Source organism: Calonectris borealis, chromosome 26 (assembly GCF_964195595.1).
Source record: "Calonectris borealis chromosome 26, bCalBor7.hap1.2, whole genome shotgun sequence".
Taxonomy (NCBI): Eukaryota; Metazoa; Chordata; class Aves; order Procellariiformes; family Procellariidae; genus Calonectris; species Calonectris borealis.
The window spans coordinates 6633977-6654379 of record NC_134337.1 but is presented as its reverse complement, the minus strand read 5'-3'; the positions used below and the strand labels follow the sequence as shown (position 1 = coordinate 6654379).

Here is a 20403-nt window from a genome sequence, read left to right as displayed (position 1 = left end):
TCTATAAAGTGAACGGAGATTCTCTCTCCAAGGAGGAAACAGCAGAGCCTGAGATGCCTCTGCCTGCACCATCCAGCGTCATCGCTGCGGACAAAAGCAAACACCGAGTCAGAGCTGTGACCAGGGCGTTCCGTGTCGCAGAGCAACCTCTTCCCACCGCCGGCTGCTGGGGGCTCTGTCCCCTGTCCTACGTCTCCTCCTGGCCGGGTCCCGGCATCCCCGGGCTCCAAAGCACCCAGGAAGCCTTGGCGGGGTCCCACAGCGTGGCCGGGCATCACCTGTAGCCCCGAGTGGGTGGCGGAGCCGGGCATCCCCTGCGCTGCGAGGCGTCCAAGTCTAATTAGAGTCCCGGGGAATCGAACCATTGTGCTGTTAATGACTCTCTGGCAATGTTCTGACTAAAACAGTAATTTTAATAAGCACAGCCCAATTGTAAGTGTTCGTTGAACACCTAATTACATTGGTTATAACTCCAAAATTATTCAGAATTCTATTTTTGCCACTTCCTTGCAAAATAGAGTGGGAAAGAAGCATGCAGTTTATAATTATTCACCTTAATTAATTTTCTGAGCTTCTGTTAAAACTTTTAAATGACTGCAGGGAGTGTGCCATGAGATACATGGCAGCAAGGCAAAGCATTGAACGCAGAGGCCGAGAACTGATGTGAGATGAAAGTTTACTGTGTTGGATTGATCCCCACCTGAGCCCAGAAATTTTGGAAAGCTGCTCCCCTTTTATCCTTATTAATTAGTTCCCCTGAGGCCGGGACTAATCAGTGCTGCAGAGGACACTGCTCATTGGCTGGGTGGCCGTGGCAGGGTGGTCTCGCCGAGCAGCGTGCCGTTCCTCAGGGGACGGTGCCAACGCTTCAAGAAGCCACTTCTGGTGGCAGCAGTGACGTCCCCAGCAGGGACGCTTGGATGTGCCACACGGCCGCTCCGGGCACATCAGCCCCGCGTCCTGGAATCCGGAGCAAGCCCAGGGGGACCCCCCCCGGGCCGCGGGGAGGTTGTGTCACCGGGCCGGTGCCAGCGGCACACGCAGCGGCTGCGGAGGATCTCCCGCCCGGCCGGAGCTGCTCGCTGGCAGCGCTGTGCAGCACGCCTGGGAAAAGCCTGATTTCCAGAAACTCATTGGACTTTTTTTGCAGTCAAGAACAAAAATGCAGCTCCCCTGAAGCGTGGTGGTTTTCCAGGGGAGGAGACGCACGGATATATTGCACATAACCTCATTTTTGTGGTGGAGACCTTTAGCATCTCATTCCTTGTTATTAGTGTGTGTCAACATTTATCACACTACCCCCTTTTCTTGTCAAGAAAGTAGAGTTTGCGTGGGTCAGTTCTGTGGGAGAAAAGAGCAGCTTAGTGTCCCAAACGAGAGAGATCCTCTGCTGAGGATGCCGTGCTCCCCAGCTGCGGTGCACGCCACGTGCGTTGGGGGGCACCGGGCTCCCCAGCCGGCACCGTGCGGGGCAGGAGCAGCGTGGCGGGCGTGTGGCTGCACCTCTGTGGTCAGGTTTGACCTAATTATTCAATCCAGAAATTTTGCTGCATTTGCTGATTCCAGAAGCCTGTGTAAATACTTCAGCCAGTGTTTTTATTTCTATGCTGGAGATGAAAGAATCGCTTCCTGATCTTTTGCACAAGGTTTTCCTGCCGGCCCACTCTCCGGTAGCTGATAGAGGCGGCCGTGCGTCCCCTGCCCCTCGCTTCCCAGATGCGGATGGTCCGTGCAAAGCAGGAGGGAGAGCTGATGCTGCCAAGCCACTTTGGAGCGGTGGCTGTCACACGTGCGCTGGCGCTGGCGTGCCGGGGACTAACTCTGAGCATGGGGTGGGCACGTGAACAGCAGTGCGGGACCCCAAGCGCCGTGCACACCCCCGAGGGCTGCACTGCGATACAGCTGGATCCGAGGGAGGGCGAGGGACTGGGACACCCAGTCCGGGAGCGCAGGTGGTACCCTGCCCTGCACGCGCTGCAGGGAGCAAGCGGCATCGTCGCCTGCCGAGGGCGGAGGAGGAGCTGCCAGCACGAACAGACCGAGCGTTCGGTGAATGGTCACTGGCGGCCCACATTTGAGATGAAAACCCATTTCTCCTTCTCCAGGTTTACATGACACTGTGCTGCTACTGGGAGTGGGGATGGGATCTCTGCCGGACACTTTGTAATTCCAGCAAATCTCGCTCAGATATTTCATACCGATGCAAGATTAACTGGAGTCGTGGTAAACCACGGGAAAGTATTTGTCTGCAGGAGCCTGTGTGCCAGAACACAAGCCTGCTCTGAGCCTGAGTCTTGCCGGCTGCTGCTGGGTTGGATGGAGGAAAGTCTGGCTTGAGGACAATTTTACAGCTTGATTAAGCCTTGCTCTGCGGCATTTGCTGTTTTTTCACTCTGTCTTGCTTCCCAGAGGAGGCTGCCCTTACTTTCATTGCCTTCCTCAGGAGCCTGGCGCTGCACGTGGAGGGCAGCTGGGCGCCAGGGAGCCAGGTATGCTTGGAGAAGGTCTGATTACTTGCTAAGAAAGCTATCCGGTCTCCGGTGCTCAAACACAGCTTGTCCTCGTAAGATGCTAATGAGGTTCTTACAGCAGTAAAGCCAAACTTATTGAAAATGTTGCTTGGATCAGAGTTTAAGGGACTTTCTCCCCATGCATCTGCAGCGCTGTAATTAAATAATCCCTTTGTAGTCATGGAAACATTGTCTCTGTGTCCTCTCCCACTCGCTGCTTTTCTGCCAAAAGTTACAGGCGTTGATTTGGTTCTGACAGCCCTTCGGTAGCTCTGATAATCCTTTCTCTGCTGAGCGGCGTGGGAGAGGAGAGCCGGGTCCTCCAGTAGCTGCTGTACCTGTCAGGAGAACTCCCCCTCATCCGCTCCTTGCCTGGGTGCATACCTTCATCTGCTACAGGGACCAATGGCTTAGTCCCTGATGGAGCAGGCATTCCTGCCTTCGGGGGCTCGGCAGCACTTTGGGGATGCTCCTCAAGGCACTTCAGTTAAAACGCTCCCCCTTTGCCTTCTTCCCTGTGTCCTGGCTGCTGCCCCACGCGATGCACTGGCTGCATCCCACTCGCTGCAGGGTCTTCCATGCTCGCTGCTGGCATCAGTCTTAGCGTGTCCGAGATCTCCACCGGCTCTGCTCGAGTCGAGAACAAGTCATTTCCAGGCAGGACTTTTCATGCAGTGTGGGGCGGATTGGGCCCACAGGTCTTGCTCAGCAAAGCAACAAGTGCTCCGCAGCCCTGCACGCGGGCTGTTTCCTTGGCAGAAACGGTATCACAGGAGGACTCCAGATTTGAACAGTTCTGCATGAAGACACAGGGAGGAGAAACAGTGGGAAGAAGAGTCTGTCAAACTTCTTACAAGCCTCTGAGAAAGTTTGGCTTTATTTTCCCCAGCTCTGTCACCCTGACACGTTAACGGCTGGAACTGATGAGTCCTCCTTGCTCCTTCCCACACTTTTTCATGTCTCCTGCAGCAGCACAAAGTGGTGTTTTTTCATGAATGAAGAGAAGAATAAAATCTCATTGGAAAGTTCATCAACTTTGGGCTCCTGCTTGCTGAGTGATAGATGGCTTTAATTACATTGAACTAGTTGGCATCTCTACTACACTACCCAAAGTCATTAAAAATAGATTTTCTGTTCGAACTCCAGCACCCCGAGGGGTCTGCAGGCAGCGTGCCGTGGCGGTGGGACGCCCTGGGGGCTGTCTCCAGCCGGGGAGGTCAGAGGCCTGTGCTGGTAGCAGGCATAAGCTATGGAAACTTTGCTTTGTTTGTTTATTTTATGTATTTATTTATTTGGAACTGGATTCTTGCACTTACTTTATTTTCTCTGGGGGCTGGCAGAGTCTGAGTTCATGGGTTTTGGAGAGTCTGTCTTGGTTTGTTTGTTTGTTTTTTCTGATGTTATGGGTCAGGCAGTCAAGGAAAGCAGTAATGAGACTATCATTTAATTGTTGAGAAGCAGGTTTGTAAATAGGGAACTGAAAAGCTCAGCAGCAGAGTTTCGGCGTGGACAGAAGGAAGAGAGGTAGCAATCGGGCTGGAGGGAGGAGGGCTCTGCCCTCAGGAGTAAGGAAGTTGCCCAGGAGCGTTGTTTTCTTGGCTGTTGTCCTTCATGCAGATGCTCCTCAGATCTGCTGAATCGCTTTGTCGCTTTGCATTGGCTGTGACCACGCTGATGTGGAGTGCCCGTCACCTTTTCTTATCCCCGAAATGACTTGCTGCCTGCTGCAGCAGAGGTATGGCCTCGCAGGGCTCTCCGGGCTCTGCAGGGGAGCAGCAGTCCATCTTGCAGGTGAGGAGGTGCAGGACTTGAGGCTGCATTTGGAAAATTCCTGCATGCCTCTGCTTGGCTTCAGGACCTCTCGCCTCATGTTTCTGGTAGCTGGAGCAGAAATCTCAAGGCATCCAAAATTGGCGTCCACTTTTGAAAGCTCAAGCTTCGCTGTGAGGTCTGCTGGCACCCCAGGATGGGGGCTGGAGGCGGGAGCTCTGCTCTCTGGGTGCTGCAGGACCTTGTGCTCCCGCTCTCCGGATAAGTTCATCAGTTCAGGCAACAGCTTTCTCGGGGCTTAGTCTGGGGTGGCGAATACACTCCTGACGTGGTGATAGACCTTCTCAGATGTTTGCTCTGAGTGCCAGGAGCATTCCTCTGACCTATCTCTCTAATGTAAACAAAGGGAAGTATTTGCATTTAAAAACTAAATACTGAAAACCAAAGCCCTTTCCAAATAAACCATTCTGCTGCACACAGAGCTGCCCCAGGGACTGGCAAGGATGAGAGAGCAAATAAACCAGGCTGTGACAGATGGGAGTCACATTGGTTATGCATAGCTGCGAGGTGCTGGTGCCCGCTGGGATGGGGATGCCGGGGCGGGGATGCCGCGAGTGCCTGTGGCCGTCGGAGCAGGGCTGGGCAGGCGGGACCCAGCGGTGGCCACAATTTGGGGTTCCTGAGCGGGTGCCTGATGATGCACCCACTCCTTTCCTGCTCTCTGCCTTTGGAAGGCCGTGGGTCCGCAGAGCCGGCACTGCTCCGCGGGCAGGATCTCTCCTTTCTCCCTCGCTGCCCTCTCCGCTGCCTTGCCGTGGGCAGCTGCCAGGCAATCAGCCGCCTCGCGGCTGCGGGCAGCAAACCGCTCCAGAGGTCGTTGGTTCTGCTGTGTCTGGGTACTGATAGAAACATTTCATTCCTCGCTTGAGCCTCCTGTGGCCGTAAAACCTGCCGAGACTGATCCTCTGAGGCCCCGCTGCCCCGTGCTGCAGAGCTGGGCTGCCGGCGCGGGCAGCGGGAGGGTGTGCGGGCAGAGACTCGCGAGGAGCGGCTCGCCGGACCCCTCCTTCGAGGCCGAGCAGCGTCCGCTCCCGTCGCCGGGAAGGTCGGCGTGCTGCCGTGGTGCTCGACGGCCGGGGATGCGGGTGGCTGTGCTTGTGACAGCGATGGCCTCTGCCGCTGCCGAACCAGAGACTATCAGCGATCCCTCTGCTGTCGTCTCTTTTATCTTCCCTTCTGGTTCTCCTTTCAGGGCTTTTCTGTCTCATTTTCTTACTATTTCCTTCCTATTCAGCTGCTTCCTTGCCTCTCTTTTTTCTTTTCCTTGATGGCAGTCCGTGGCTGAAGGGGCATGGGGGGAAGTTCTCGGACGTGGGAGTCCGCTGTCCCCCGCCCCGTTCCGTGTTGGTTTTCCTTCCACCTGCAGGCACTGGTGTTCCTTCTCTTCTCTTGCCTCCCCAGCGCAGCGGTTCACACGCACAAATGCTTTGGTCTCATAATGATAATTAGGCTGGCAGAGAACAGTTTGAAAATACCTAAAGCCAAGAGAGTGTTTCCAGCCTGCCGTCAGGAAGAGTGAGGACATCTGAGCTTTACTTCTGTTTTGTTGCTGAAGGAAATGTAGCTTTCAGTCTTCTGTGTCCATGATAGGTATGGGATGACATATGGATATATCCTGTTCTTAATGGTATTTCTCTTGTTTTTCCATTAAAATGAAATATATTCTTTAGGGGGTTGGAATATTTTCGGTATTTGGATCATGGATGGTAAGGGTGGTCGATGATGTGTTAGTACTGTGAGAGCTGGGCAAGTACTGCAAAACCCCCCAACATTTTTCATGCATGCAAATATTTAAATGCTTTCTGTTCATAATCTTTTTTAACTTCTTCATTTAAACATTGGAGCAATGCAGGTTTTCTGGCATTAATTTTTATGAAGGGTGAATTTCAAAGTCACAGGCATAAGTATTGGAGAAAAGCAGATGGTTTATCCTTCCCCAAAGTCTTATACCTTCCTCCAGCCAGGGACCAGAAACCCGCGGCCACGGGGTGTATCCGAGCAGTCGGGGCTACAGAAGTGCTGACCCAGAGGCACCCTCGGGGCTCTGCTGCCGAATACTGTGCTTGGTGGGACCAGGTGCCCCAGCTCAGCCAGTGCCAGCCCAGCCACGCGCCTCTGCCGGGTCTGCTTCGGTCACCGAACACTGAGTGCTGCAAAGAGGAGAACGGGTGAGGTTATCTGCCCTGCATTTGCAGGCATTACAAAGAAGGGATCAAATGGTCCCATTTGGGCTGGAAACCTGCGACTCTAGGCATTGTTCAAAATTTCTGTGTAATTTTTAAAGAATTATCATGTGCAGAAGCCACAGCTTCTGAGCAGAAAAAGAACTCAAATGCCTAACATAAAATCATCTATAACGAACTCTTATTCATATAATTCAAATCCTCTGTTATTTATAGAGCGCCGCGAGAGCATCCAGCTCCTCACAAACATGAAACAAGCCCTGAGCTGCATATAAATCACAGGGACAGATCCTGTCAAGCCTCACATTGTGAGTAAGAGGCAGGGGATCAGCCATACCCGATGATTTCGGGGCTGTCCTGACCTCCGGGGTGGGTGAGAGCCATCCCAGCAACACGGCTCAACGTGCTGGGCAGATTTTAGGGGAAATCCTGGGACCTCCCTTGCTGCATCCTGCGGCGGCCGGTGGCTCCCACAGGGGCTGCTCAGAGCCACCGTGGCTCCATGGGCTGCTCGTTTGGTTTGAAAAACATACGTTTGCTCCTAGGCTCCCATCCAGGAGCAGCACAATGTCTGCATCTCCGGGAAATTTCGGATCATCGCTGGCGGTGGGGTGGGATGGGCAAACATGGGAGCAGGGCATGTGCCGTCCAAGCCCGGGATCGGCCGCCCCGGGGAGGCTGTGCCTGCTGCCAGGCTGGTGTGCTTGCTCCCACGCCACCGTGATGTCTGTAAAGTGCTTTGAGGTCCTGAGAGGCAAGAAGCAAAGCGGGTAAAAGCGTGTCACGTGCGGCCACCCGAGGCGCAGATGAGTCCCCAGAAAGGGCACCCCAGATGCCTTCTGTGGCCACGAATCAAACCCAGGCCCTTTCTTTACACCTCTCTGCTATTCCATCACCCTGCATTTCTCTTCTCCATTTCTGAAGCTCTCTACAGCCATCACAGGCTAAATGCATGGCGTACCTGGCTCTGCCTCTCGCACCCCCTCGGTCCCTGCCCCGCTATTCCAGCTCCAGGGCTGCTTTGCTCTTAGCATGCCCCGAGCTGAGCCCTGTGCCCAAGCCACGGACTTCATCTCAGTGAAAAAAATACCCAGCTCCGTACATCCACACGCAATTTTTGTTTTAGGAAAAGCTGTTAAGTAGGGCTGAGGAAACAAGAAGAATAGCAGCCCTATTGGTGTCGTGTTTAGAGAGGAACTGGGTTCTCACTGTGTCAACAGCACTTGGCGTGAAAGTGGCCGTTGTTTGGCGAGACACTGCTCCTTTCACCCCGCGCGCCCCAGCTGCTGGGAGCCGGGCGCTGTTTTGAAGGACAGAGCGAGTGCGATGCCGACAGTTGTTTTAATTTTCAGCCAGTTGCAGGCATCGCTGCAGGGCGGCTGTGCTGGGGACGGCAATAATTATTTACAGTATTTGATAATAGAAATGTAAATACATTGAAGAGGGACCGGCACTGGCAGGGCCAGTGCAGGAGCACCACGCTGCGGCGTCGGGACGGGTGATGCAAATGTACTGTGCCCGCCGGAGGTGGTGAGGGATGGGTTGGAAAGGTTAAAGTGGAATTTCTTCATTGGAGGCAAGCAGTGACCCATGGTTAAAGCTTGGTGTCATTTTGGACCCTTTGGGGTTTTCAGTGCTGATAAACGGGTCAGGACTGTGCTACACCTCGGCATCGCACAGGGACCTTTCGTGTGTGCGATAAGTGCAAGAGGGGGCTTGCAGCAGCGATCTGCGTTGGTGTTCCCTTGTGCGCTTCCCTCCCTCTTCTGCTCTGGCACCTCTTGCTTGGGAGAGACGGGTGGGGGTCACGCCTGGGGCGGCCAAGTCCCTGCTGGTGCTGAAGGGCTCGGGGTGGCCAAGGAGGAACAAGTAGTGAAATACCCACGTAGGCTAAGCTGCCAACCTGCAAAATCCCAATTAATTTTATTCCCTGCCAAAATCCCAATTAATTTTATTCCCAGCTTTCCTCCCTGAAGCAGCTTCCCCCGCAGCAAGTGTAAGATAGCAAACTGTAAATCAGGGAGGAGAGGACGAGGTTTCGCCCCGGGAGCGTCTCTGGGCAGGGAGGTGGGGAGGGTTTCTGGCGAGCTGGCGCCGGGAGGGCAGCCGGGCTCCGGGCTGCGGCTCCGCTGCGCCCGTGATTCATGGCGTGGCTGCGCCCAAGGGACGGAGTGACTTCATGACTCGGTCCCCAATATTTCCTCTTCTTGGCTGACCTGCATGGATGTTGAAACAAATTCATTTGGGAATCGCTGATGTGTTACTCAAATCAAACTGGCGAAGCAGGACCTGGAGCTGCTCTCGTCTTGCTTGCCCGCTGTGTGGAGAGGAGCGCTGAGCCCGTGTGTTTGCTTCCTTCGCAGGTGTCCCGGGTGCCCGTGGAGTCCTGCGAGCAGTACACGACCTGCGGGGAGTGCCTGAGCTCGGGAGACCCCCACTGCGGCTGGTGCACGCTCCACCACATGTAAGTCCAGCCTTGGCCATTTCGTTTGAGCTGCTGGTGGTGATGATAAAAGCAGCTTTCAAAGCCACCAAGCGCCTCCCACGCAATCTTTGCAAAAGCAAATTAGGTTGAAGTTCCTTAAGACCATTCTTCCCTTCCCTGGACGTTCCCTGCATTGCAGCACAAATGCCATTGAGAATCCCTGAGCTCCTGTGAAGAGGTAAAGGAAAACAAATTCCTGCTTTAGGAGTGGTGAGTCGCACACCACAAGGAGAGAGTGCCATGGACACGACGGGAAAGCAGAATTTAAACTGGTGGGAACGAAGGCCTCGTGTTTTGCTCGCTCCTGCTTGCCCAAGCTGCAAGTCCCTCCCAATTAACGGGGAAATTTTAAAGGCAATAGTAGACTTGATTATGAGTGGGACTTTGCTGTCAGAGAGGTTACAGCATTGGAAGAGAGCAGAGCACCAAGCCCTATTAAATGTATCAGGAAGAGATATTTAAATTCTGCAAGGAAAGGTCGGAGGGTCTCTGCTCCAGCCGTCCCCCATGGGGCAGAGCTGGCAGCGCAGGGCTGGGAGCTGGCAGCCCCTCATGCACATCAACAGGCACAAAGGGCTAAGGGTTTTTTTTTTCAGGGGAGCTCCAGGAAACGCTCTCTGCATTCAGGAGGTGTCTGTGTCCTTCCTTTCTCTCCCCTGCCATAATAACGATCACTTCCTAAGGCGGAAGGGGGACCACCAGGCAGAGGCAGACCGGGGAGGAGGGGAGAGCCTCAAGGAGGCTGGAGGAGAGGAATAGAAATCCCTCCGGCTGCGTGCCAGCTTGCAGAGCAGCCCCGTTAAATGCATGGAAATCGGGGCGGAGGCAGAGTTCAGGGACCCGCACAGCAGCACTTGGCCACTTGCCTGAGGAGCAGGTGCTGGAGGGGGAGCGGGGAATGGCAGGCTTCTCCGTAAATCCGGCCTGGATTCGGGACCTGTGGGCTTTGGGGTGCAAACTGGCTCCCCGCAGCTTGCTTGGTTTGCAAAGAGTCGTTGCCACACTTGGGGGGATGCAGGAGAACCATTGCAGCCACTGGCCCTGAGCATCCCGCAGGCTCCAGGCAGGCAGGGGCTGGGGGCAGTGGCAGAGCGGCCCCTGCCAGCAGCATGGGGCACGGGCGCCCTGGGCACCTTTTTTTTTTATTTTTTTTTAGCTTTTTTCCTTTCAGACGAGCCTGTCCAGCCCTACAGCTAAGCCACCATATGTGCAGTTGTGTCCGAAAGTCTTTACTGTCACAGCAGCTTTGTCAGAAGGAGGTGATTTCCATCCCTGGTGATTCCCATCCCTGTGGCTCTTCCCTCGGGGCAACCATCCCGGTGCGCCTTTCCAGCGGTTGGGACAAAAGCCACCACAGCCTTTTGATAGTGAGGGGACAAGGAAGCAAGGAAAAGGAACGTGCTCCACTCAGCATCTGGCCTGAGCTGCAGGTCTGTGGGTGCTGTAGGGGTACGAGAGCTCCGCTCGGCTGGGGACAGTGGCCTTTTGGTGCCTGGTGCTGCTGAGCTGTGCGGCAGGAGGGGACGGCTGCATCAGGTGTCTGTAGGGGGGTGTGTGTTGCTCCTCAGACTCCTGCAGCAGCTCCTCTGCAAGGATCATCGAGTGCTTTCCTAATGCTAATGAACTGAATCTTCATAAACCACCTGGGAAGCAGGTAAAGGTTGTTATCTTCATTCTGCAGAGAGAAAACTCTCAATGTCAAGAGGAGAGAAAAGTGTCATTTCCTCTGCCCTTTTGGCCGTGACATTTCGGCATTAACCTATTCCCAGCGAGAGTTTCTTCCCTGATGGTATTTCTCAACCCTCCCTTCGAGCGTCTGCGCTTTCCTTTCCTGCTTGGAGCGATGATCATTTTTTAGCTTTTGTCTTAAGCTGTAAATAATTGAGTTTATCTTGCTGTTCCTGAAGCCTCTGTCATATTTGTTTGGAGGCCCCAAGCGCTGGAGTGTTTGTATTTAATTTGTCATCTCTCTCCTCTAATTCTTACGTGTCCCTCCTGCCAGATGGACCAGCTGCTCCTTTGCTCCGTGGAAGGGTTGCGGTCAGGGTGTGAGATGCTCGTGCTGTGTTTTCTGAGGGCTGATAAAAAGGGCGAGGGGCAGAAGAGGAGACGTTTTCGTCCTTGAAAGAGCAAGAGAGTGGCTGGCCACCTGAGCCAGTGCGGGTATGGTAAACACCAGCACTGAGTCCGCTGGGGATTGAAATTCAGTTGTTTCTCCCCACTGCTTGTTGTGGGGTTTTGCTCCTTGGATTCGGGGTCTGTACCCTGGGATAAGCTTTCATTATCCAATATTACATAAAGCTTTCCTTGTGTGCTCGTTATGTATTATCGTCTCTTAGAGGCCTGAGTCGGGGCGTTAGGCTCTGTTGCACAGTGGGCTGCTCGCATACGTGTGTGCATACCTAGAATTTAAGGGTAGCGATAGTAGTGATGCTCATGAACGAGCTATCTGTGAGGTTTAAATCAGTGAGCTCTGGAAGCAGAGGCCGGCCACGCTGGCAGCGCAGGCTGAGCGGGTGGCTGTAGCGATGAACCTGAACCCAGGAGGCAGCCGGCCGCGGCTGGGCGCAGGCACCGAAGCAGACCCGTAACTGCTGCCCTAAAAGAGGTGCTTGATGAGGCGGTGGCCGAGGGCAGCGCATGCCTTGCACCGGGCTTTGAGGAACCCTGGACACAGGACCTTTGAGAAGGTGCTGGAAACCAGCAGGAAGGGAAAGGTGCTCATGCTTCTGCAGAAATCCTCTGCTCCCCCAGTGTCCCCGGAGCAGCAGCGCGATGGCTGAGCAGCCCGTCCCTGCCCAGCACCTCCGCTGTGTCCTCCCGGCCGCGGCTTTGCTCGCCGTGCAAGTTCGTCCTCTCCATGCCAGAGAAGGATCTTCTGCTCCTGCTCTTCTACAAACAGCGCTCTTCGGGAGCAAGCGGAGGCCTCAAGGAGGTTGTTAAAGAGGCTCTTCAGCCCAGTGGGATTTGAAACCTGCAAGACTTCCATATGCTGCTCTCTGCAAGTGTGTTATTGTCTACAGACCTATTTATCTCTGTTAGGGCTGTTGCCATAAATAGTATGATAAAAAAGAGCCATTCCAGCGAGTCAATGAGATAAAGGCTCCAGTCAAGAGCTCACTTTAAAGCTATCTTACAGATTCACTTAAACCTCAATAATTCTTCCTTTGGCAGCATTCATATTTAGCTCCATTATACTCAAAAAAAAAGGAAAAAAAACCAAGAGGGTGAGGAGAATAGCAAGAGTGTTTGCTGGGGATCACGGTGGTTTGGAAAGGGAAAGTGTAAACTCCACTTTTCTTAATCAAAAGCAAACGGCCTCGCGGGAGGATGATGGTCCACTGTTTCAGGGCGGGAAGCCCCGGTTTTGCCAGGCACTTGTCAGCTGGTCAGAGCTGGATGTACAAAATTCAGCCTCTGCGGGAGCAGGAGGTGTTTCTGCTGATGCATGTGTGTGTCTGGGACCGCCCGAGCCGCTCCACGGGGAACTGGGAAAACAAGCAGTTTGACAGCAGCACCTTGTTAATTCAAGTAACATACACACTCGAGTAAGTGTCAGAAGGGAACTTGCTGGTGGCATCTGGGGCTGGTGACAGCATCTCGATCCTCTGACCTTTGCGCCACCATTTGAAATAGGGTCCGAGATCAGCAATGAGTGAAAAGTGATAAAGTTTGCTGATAGCTTGTTAAGCCCATTAATACCAAAAGGCCAATATGTCATCTGCGCCCAGGGAGAGGGTCTAGAAGAAAAGGATTTTCCCCAGATGACATAAAATAGAAAATCACTGAGGGATGCCAGTGCTGTGCTGCAGTCTCTGGTATCTGGTTTGAAACACTGATAATTCTTCCTTGGTTTCCTGGTGGGCGCTTCTTTACCTGCTGGAAGCAACTTGATTTCACTCCACTCCAAGGCCACCTGCAATAGAAAAACAGGGATAACGAGCCGTCCTGGAGCACACGGCATGCTAGGAGCAGTCCTAGTCACTTTGGCATGCTCAGAGGCTTGCATTCCTGATGGTGGGAATGGGAGAGAGCTGGGAGCCCAAGGCGTGAAAATCAGCCAAAGCACAGCCGGCAGCTGCCGGAAGGTCCCGTTCCTGGCCCTGCCGCACTCCTCAGCTCCAGGAGGAGACGATTAATTGAACTATGTGGTTTTGTTTTAATTAGAATGGAGGCATCATCTTGTTACTGCCTGTTACTGCTTTACGGTTTAGTTTCTGTGCAGATTATGAATTTATAGCTTGCAGGGGCCCCGGCCGAGCAGCGGCAGAGTGCCTGGCTCACCCCGCACCCACAGCACCCGCTGTCGTCGCTGGCACACGGGACTTAGCAGCTCTGGATTGTGTCTCAGTGCAGGCAGGACTGGGAATTGCTCCTGAGATACTTGTGGTTTGTCTTTCCTCTGATCACAGAATATTTTTCAGTGCCCTTTGGTCCTAACCTGGAGTTTGTGCCCGATACCTGGTCCAGGGCAGAGCATCGCTCCCAGTCCTGCTGATAACTCCTCCTTCCCCTGGCTGAGGCTCTGCCCTCCCGTTTAGCTCGCCCCTGGTCAGCTGTAGCACCTCGTGCTGTTGGACATCTTCCCCAGGCGCTTTCGGTGCTCTGATGTGTGCTCATGTGTGGCAGGTGCTCCCCGAGGGACAGCTGCGAACGAGCAGACGAGCCGTACCGATTTGCAGGCAGCATCAGCCAGTGCATGAGCGTCACCGTGCAGCCCAGCAGCATCTCCGTCTCCGAGCACAGCCTCCCGGTAGGTGCTGCCGGCAAGCGGGGAGCGTAGACCTGTTGGTGAGAGACATTTCCAGCATATTTCAGGTTCACAGTGAACAGAGCATTCTCCAGCCTTCCTCCCTTCCCATCGGCACAAATGTTTTCCCATGAAGTCAGGCTCACAGAGGGACTGGGGAGGAAAGGGGCCATCCGAGCCAGGGAAGAAGGGGGTGGGGATGGCAGAAACAAATTCCCCTTCCCCTTGGGCCTCAGCTCACATTTCTCTTGGTCTGGTTTCATTAGCTGTTGAAAGGAAAGGCTTTGTTTCCCAAAAATCCTCATCTGTGAGCTGTGCTCAGGCCTGGCTCTCTGAAGCATCCCAGCTGTTGCTCTCCGAGCCCCCCAGCACCCCGCAGCAGCCGGCCTTGCTGCAGCCCTTTCCCGCTCCCTGCCGGGGCTGGCTGCCCCCCCTGCCCACTGGCACTGGTGTGGAAATGGCATGGGGGGAGGGCACTCACCCCTTCAGGCACCCGTTTGCCGTGGGGACAGTCCCCATTCGTGCTGGGGCTGTGGGGGCTTGCTCCTTTCTGATGGCCACGCGTGCCAGGGCAGGGCTGTCTCTCCCTGTGCAGTGGGGCGGTTGCGGCTCAGGAGATTGTTCGAGCCGCTGGGCATGCAGAGGGTTGTGCTGCTCTCATGCATAAGAGGCAACGCGCTGCTACTGCTGTCACAGGTTCCTGATGCGGGCAATGAGGGTGGCAATGCTTCTGTAGAGGGGGACAAAAAGCTGCCATTGCCGCCTCTCCTGAACTGCAGTACCCAAAGGCTCAGCAGGGCGTTTTTGTATCGGTGAAGAACCTGCACCCTTGGCTTTCTTCTTCCTCCTCCGCTTCCCCTGACAGGGCAGCTGGCTGCCTCCTGTGGGTGGACGGGTAATTTAAGGGGGTCGGTACCGAATGGGAATACAGCAAGTAATGAAAATAGGAAGGAAACTCAGGCAGCTCTGCCTGCTAACAGGTTACTGGCTGTGTTTTGTTTCCCCTCTGCCCCTCCTCTCTGCTGCAGCTCAGCCTGCTGGTGAGCGATGCTCCAGACCTGACGGCTGGGGTCACCTGCCTCTTCGGGAACCTGACGGAGGTGGAAGGGCAGGTTTCGGGCAGCCGGGTTGTCTGTGTTTCGCCAGCAGCGAAAGATGTTCCTGCCATACCTGTGGATCAGGGTAAGTAACGGACGTCTGGACAGCAATACGACGTCTGTGCCGCCAGACGGTGCGGCCCAGGTTTGGAAGTATCTGCTGGCTGGAGCAGACCCTTTGGGGCTGCTGGTAGAGAAATTCATGCTCCTGTCAAAGACTGTTGAACCCAGGGAGCTAAATATGCTTTGTCCTTAAGAAACGCATCCCACCCAGGGAAACATAGGCTGGGAGCAGGCAGCACCTCGTGTTCGCCCTGTCCCTACGCTGTCCCTGCGCTGCCAGACAGCTCCCTGAGACAGGACAGGAGCCGTCTGTCCCCCCGGGGTGGCTCGTGAGTGGGGCAGGGCCTCGCAGCCTCGCCACACTGGGTGGATCTGGAAGGCAGGAGCCCTCCCCTCAGCCTGGCTCAGCACCCACGAGTGGGTGGATGCGGTTTCTATTTTTTGGTCCTGATCTTTGGGTTGTTTCTTCATTAATGTCACTGCTGTCATATTTTCTCTTCCCGTAACCAAAATGCTACTTGCTTAAAACTCATTTTCTCCTTGGCATCCTTCCAGATGTCAACTGTTCTTCCCTGCTGATATCTTTGTATTTCTAAGGCATTATGTGGAGCCTGAGACTTGGTGAACACTGGGGGCTGAGAGCCGCTGCTCTCAGCCGCTGCAGGGCTAGCGTAGGCTTACCCACGGCAGCTCCAGAAGAGCAATCTGCTCTTAATTAACCCAGTGCTGAGGCTCCTAAAGAGCTTCACTAACGCCCTCGTTTCCAGCATTGTCTCCTATTCCAGTCTTGGGCTGCTTCTCAGAGCAGACTGAATTAGTGTTTTTATACTGGAGACAGAATCCTTTAGGGTACAGGATGAGATCCCAAGCTCATTTCAGCTGTGACCCAAGGCAGCGTTTAGGCCCTGCGTCTCCGACGCGCTTTTCCATCAGGCCTAATTTGGTCTGGAGGCATTGCTGGAGACAGCCAGCCCAGCACCCCGAGGTGCTCAAGGGCAGGGTCTGGCCAGGGGGGATGCTCAGCCCCAGCTTGGGGAACTGCTGCAGACTCACCGCGGGTGGGGGGCCCGACGCCTGGGGGAGCAGGGAGACGAAAGCAACCTGACTTCCAGCTTCTACCCCAGAAGCAGATGTCTCCGCACACTGGCAGGCGGGGAGCGGGTGCCCCCCCATCTGCTGTTGCCTCCTTCGTTACTGCTGGTGGGACTGACGGGCTCTGGTTTGCATCCCCAGACTGGTTCGGCGTGGTGCTGCAGCTGAAGTCACGGGAGACAGGGAGGACGTTTGTCAGCACGGAGTTCAAGTTCTACAACTGCAGTGCCCACCAGCTGTGAGTGCTCCCTCCCCGTCCCCAGCGGAGCCGAACACCGGCTAAAAAGAGGAGGGGCTGGGAAATGGATGCTGGGTGCCGGGACCAGCCGGGGGGGTTATCGTGCTGCTTGGTTCAGCCAGCAGACACGTGCGGTAGAAGGGGAGCCCACCGGTCCCCGTCTTCTCTGAACTTCTCTGGGTGCGTGTGTAGCTTTCTCTGCCTTGAAGAGCGAGCCTGAAAAAACCTTAACCTGCTGGTGCCCCCAAGCTGCGCGATCCCGCAACTGTGAACTCGGATGCATCTTCACAGGCAGCTGGAGAAGGCAGAGCAGAGGGTCTGGGGAGGTGGGCTGCGGGGAGTGGGGAGTGGGCTGCAGGCAGCGGGGAGTGGGCTGCAGGCAGCGGGGAGGTGGGCTGCAGGCAGCCGGAGGAGGCAGAGCAGAGGGTCTGGGGAGGTGGGCTGTGGGGAGTGGGCTGCAGGCAGCCGGAGGAGGCAGAGCACTTCCGCACTGCACCGGCCAGGAGAGCGGGGTGCTGGCTGCTGCGAGGATGCTCCACGGGGCGAGAGAGCAGGGCATGGCCGCCAGAGGGGACGGCGGCAGGGACTGACCTGGACGTCTCCAGCCCTGGGGTCTGAGCACAGTGGTTGTATTTTAGGTGGGGTAAGCGAGAGCACTGGCAGCAGGAGCTCCCTGCAGCCTGTCGGCCCCTGGGGTTGGGGCAGAGCAGCCCTGAGAGCCCGATACAGCAGCCCAGGCGTGCGGCAGGCGCGGTGGGCTGCTGCGCGAGGGCTGGGGGCCTCGGTGCTGCTGAGCATCGTGGACATGTATCCCCTGTAGGCACATCTGCCGCTGGAAGGTAGCACGCAGCTGGCTGGCCTTAAAACCATGTTTACAGACCTGAAGCATTTATAGATTTCTCTCTGGAAACACAGCAAGCCCCAAAGCACCAAAATGAAATGTGGACAGGGCCTGCCAGAAGTTGGATGATGAACGGCAAGCCTGAGCCGTGGGGCTGGGCAGCATCTCCCGTGTCAGGGTTCAGCTGCCAGCTTTGCTCCGGGAGCGCGATTTGCTGCTCGAGCTGCCTGGTGGGAGTCACGGAGTGCCAGCACAGGGTCACTGCCAATCTTTCTGCACTGGATTTGAAGTCTCAAGCTATGGGGCCTTCCCTGCTGCACTTGGAAGAGGATTGGGTGCATTGATGGGCTTGGCTGGCCTGCAGTTTTTCTACGCTTGCATTCAGGTTTTTTTAATTTTGTTTTGGGCCATAGCACAGAGCAGAGGTACCGGGATGAAAGGAGTGCTGTCAGTCCTTGGGTTCCCCCACGCTGCCTCTCGTGGTGGTCTGTATCCATTACCCCAACGATCCCTGCCTCCTGTCGCACTACCCCTCGTGCACCGCGCTGTTCTGGGTCCTTGTCCCGCAGCCAGGCTGTACAGCACTTGCAGTCCTTCCAGCGGTTCCTCTGCATTCTCCTGGTTTTGAATTTGCATGAGGGATGGCATCACGGGGCCCCCTGTTTTCACTTGGGAGCTGAGGTTTGAATCGGGAGAGGCAATGCATCTTTTCTCGCCTGTCATTTGGCTTCATCTGACCATGCCTTTCTACCAGCTTGTGTTTGGAGATAAAGTGCTAACGCGGTGGTAAATTCTGCAGCACTTACATCATACCGGAGTCGTTATCAGTGAGTTCAAGAAGGGCACGAGCCAGCCTGGGAGGAATGAATCACAGCATGCAAAAAGGAGGAAGGAATACAGGTCTCAGCCAGCGGAGAAGAGAGACCTATTGATCCTGAGACTCTTCATTGCAAGGGCGAGGGTGTCTAGAGAGAGCAGGGGAGCAGCCGCGCCCTTTGTGGCTGCGCGGCAGCACGAGAAGCGGTTGTGCTGTACGAAGCACGTACCCCTGGGGAGCTGGCATTAGGCTGGACAGGAACATGCTGCTCTTGCAGACTGGTTCTGCGAAACCTCCCGTGCTGGATCCAGCTGTTGTGAACCCAGGGGCTGAGCTGGCTCAGCGCTCAGGTGCGTGAATTCCTGTGTCCCGAGGGAGCTGCAGGTGGGTCAGGGAACGCGGTGGTGGCCTCTGTGTTATGTCCCTTTTAATAAGGAACAGATGAGGTGGAGAGGTGCGCTTTCTGAAGCAGAAGAGAGACAGTGGTCCTTAAGAAAGCTGGATCGGGATGAAAGAGCAAAGGTGGTGACCTGGTGTAAGTCTCTGAGAGCTCAGGATCCTGCCGGGAGCCCCTCTCCCTGCTCAGCTGAGCAGAGCTGAAAGCAGCAGCCAGAAAACCGTGGGACAGTGAGAGATGCCGAACCAAGCCGTTGGCCTGGGTGATCAGAGAGGTCCTCCTCCCTCGGACCCAGCGGTGCTGGGGGAAGCAGAAGCTCCACCAGCACCAGACAGGAAAGCCGGAGGCCAGGGCCAGGTCAGGTGAGGGCGCGTGGGAGAAGTGCTGCAGACCGAAATGGAGACAGAAATGAGTCAAACGAACAAGTAATTAAATAAGCTTGCAACACTTGATATTATTCCCCAGATTTGCATACGCATGATTAGAATAAGCTTCCTTGGCTATTAAGGTCACTACGAATGCATCAGAAGGAAAATACAGCTGAGTTATTAAAACACGCATCCTCGTGACAGCAGCCTGCGAGAGGCATTGCCCTGGCTCCTCTGCCCAGCTGGCGAGAGAGGCTCTGCCCCGAGACCTGCTTTCCTCATTTTCCGATTTCCGACCCTAAGGCCGTGCTCCCACTTCCCTGGTTGATGGTCGTCTGTTTGCGCTGACCCTGGGCTCGCTCCAGCGCATCCCTGCCCCGGGCACTGCCCGCTCCAGGCAGCACCCCGGGCTCTGGAGCCGCAGGTTACGACGTGGAGCTGAGTCCCACGGGCACAGCTTACGCTTACGCCAGCAGACAGTCACCAAAACGCTGCCATGTGGCACGGAGGGTGGAGGAGGTGGTTACTGCAGATATTAGCAGCTGTCATGGACCGTGCATCTAACTGGCAGCCAGTTAGAGTGGAATAAAAACCACCCAGCCAGTTCACTGGCAGCTGGGCCACCCCATGTCTGAAAAGGGTCTGCGTTCTTTCAAAAACATTTCATAAACAGTTCATTTCTTCCAACATGAATCAAAAGCACTTGCTGGTCTCTTTGCACTCTGAGGCCAAGCAGAAGTGTTAGCGTTGACTTGAAGCATTCCTGACTTGTAAAACAACTGATCCAGTTTTTGCCAGGTTTGCCTTGTTTTCCATTTTCTAGAAACTAAAAATCAAGTCTGGTGTCTGTGCAATATTGTGCTTTATTTTACACCAATGCAATGATGTGCAATAAATCCCAGCTTGTATTTTATTACTGAATGAATTGGGAGGTTGCTTAAAGACTGTCTTTTGAGTGCATGTTTTCCCAAAACTGTTTGTTACTTTTGTTATATCAAAACATCCCTCCAAAGAAATTGTTTTCCCATGAAGGACCCTGAGCCTGGGCTCTGGCTGGGCCTGTCTGTTACCGTACAGACCTCCCAAGGTGGTAACCTCCTCCCTAACTCCTCCTTTCCCCCCCCAGGTGCCTGTCGTGTGTGAACAGCGCTTTCCGCTGCCACTGGTGCAAGTACCGGAACCTCTGCACGCACGACCCCACCACGTGCTCCTTTCAGGAGGGACGGATCAACGTCTCTGAGGTACCAGACCGGGCTTTCAGTACTCCTGAGCTCTTTCTTCTTTGCTTTGCTATGGCACAATTCGCATAACCAATGCTTATGTGAGGTTTTGCAACTTTCCATGGGTCGGGGCTCCTCTCTTGGCTGGCATCGAAAACTGCAGATACAGCTTTAAAGGAGTGTAGCAAGAAGGTATCAGTTCAGCAAAAACGATGTGTCTCGACCCGAACGCCAAAGCTGATCCCTCCTCTGATGCGTGGGTATGCTCAGGTTCAGTACTACCTGTAATTGCGGTACTGCTTTCCTTCAGGGGTCTCGAAGACCAGCGCATTTCAGCAACTCCGCTTTACATACAAGGCGTGCAGGGATTTACCCGACAGCAAGCCACAAGTCAGACGCAGAGCTCTTGGTGGGACTCATTCAGTGGGTTGTGTTGGCAGGTCTGAAATTTATGGCAGGAGCCTTACTAAACTGATTAAGAAGGGAATTACAGACATGAACAGCCCCAGATT

General features: G+C 54.8%; 1 protein-coding gene across 1 annotated transcript in view; it reads left to right on the top strand.

Annotated features, from left to right (window-relative positions):
• Window positions 1-20403, top strand: part of PLXNA2 (plexin A2) — a 152588-nt gene that overhangs the window by 75375 nt on the left and 56810 nt on the right. Inside the window, exons 4-8 of the mRNA XM_075174478.1 lie at window positions 8887-8987; window positions 13638-13761; window positions 14787-14940; window positions 16152-16248; window positions 19798-19912. Coding sequence (XP_075030579.1) covers window positions 8887-8987; window positions 13638-13761; window positions 14787-14940; window positions 16152-16248; window positions 19798-19912 — 591 coding nt within the window. The remainder of the gene's footprint in view (window positions 1-8886; window positions 8988-13637; window positions 13762-14786; window positions 14941-16151; window positions 16249-19797; window positions 19913-20403) is intronic.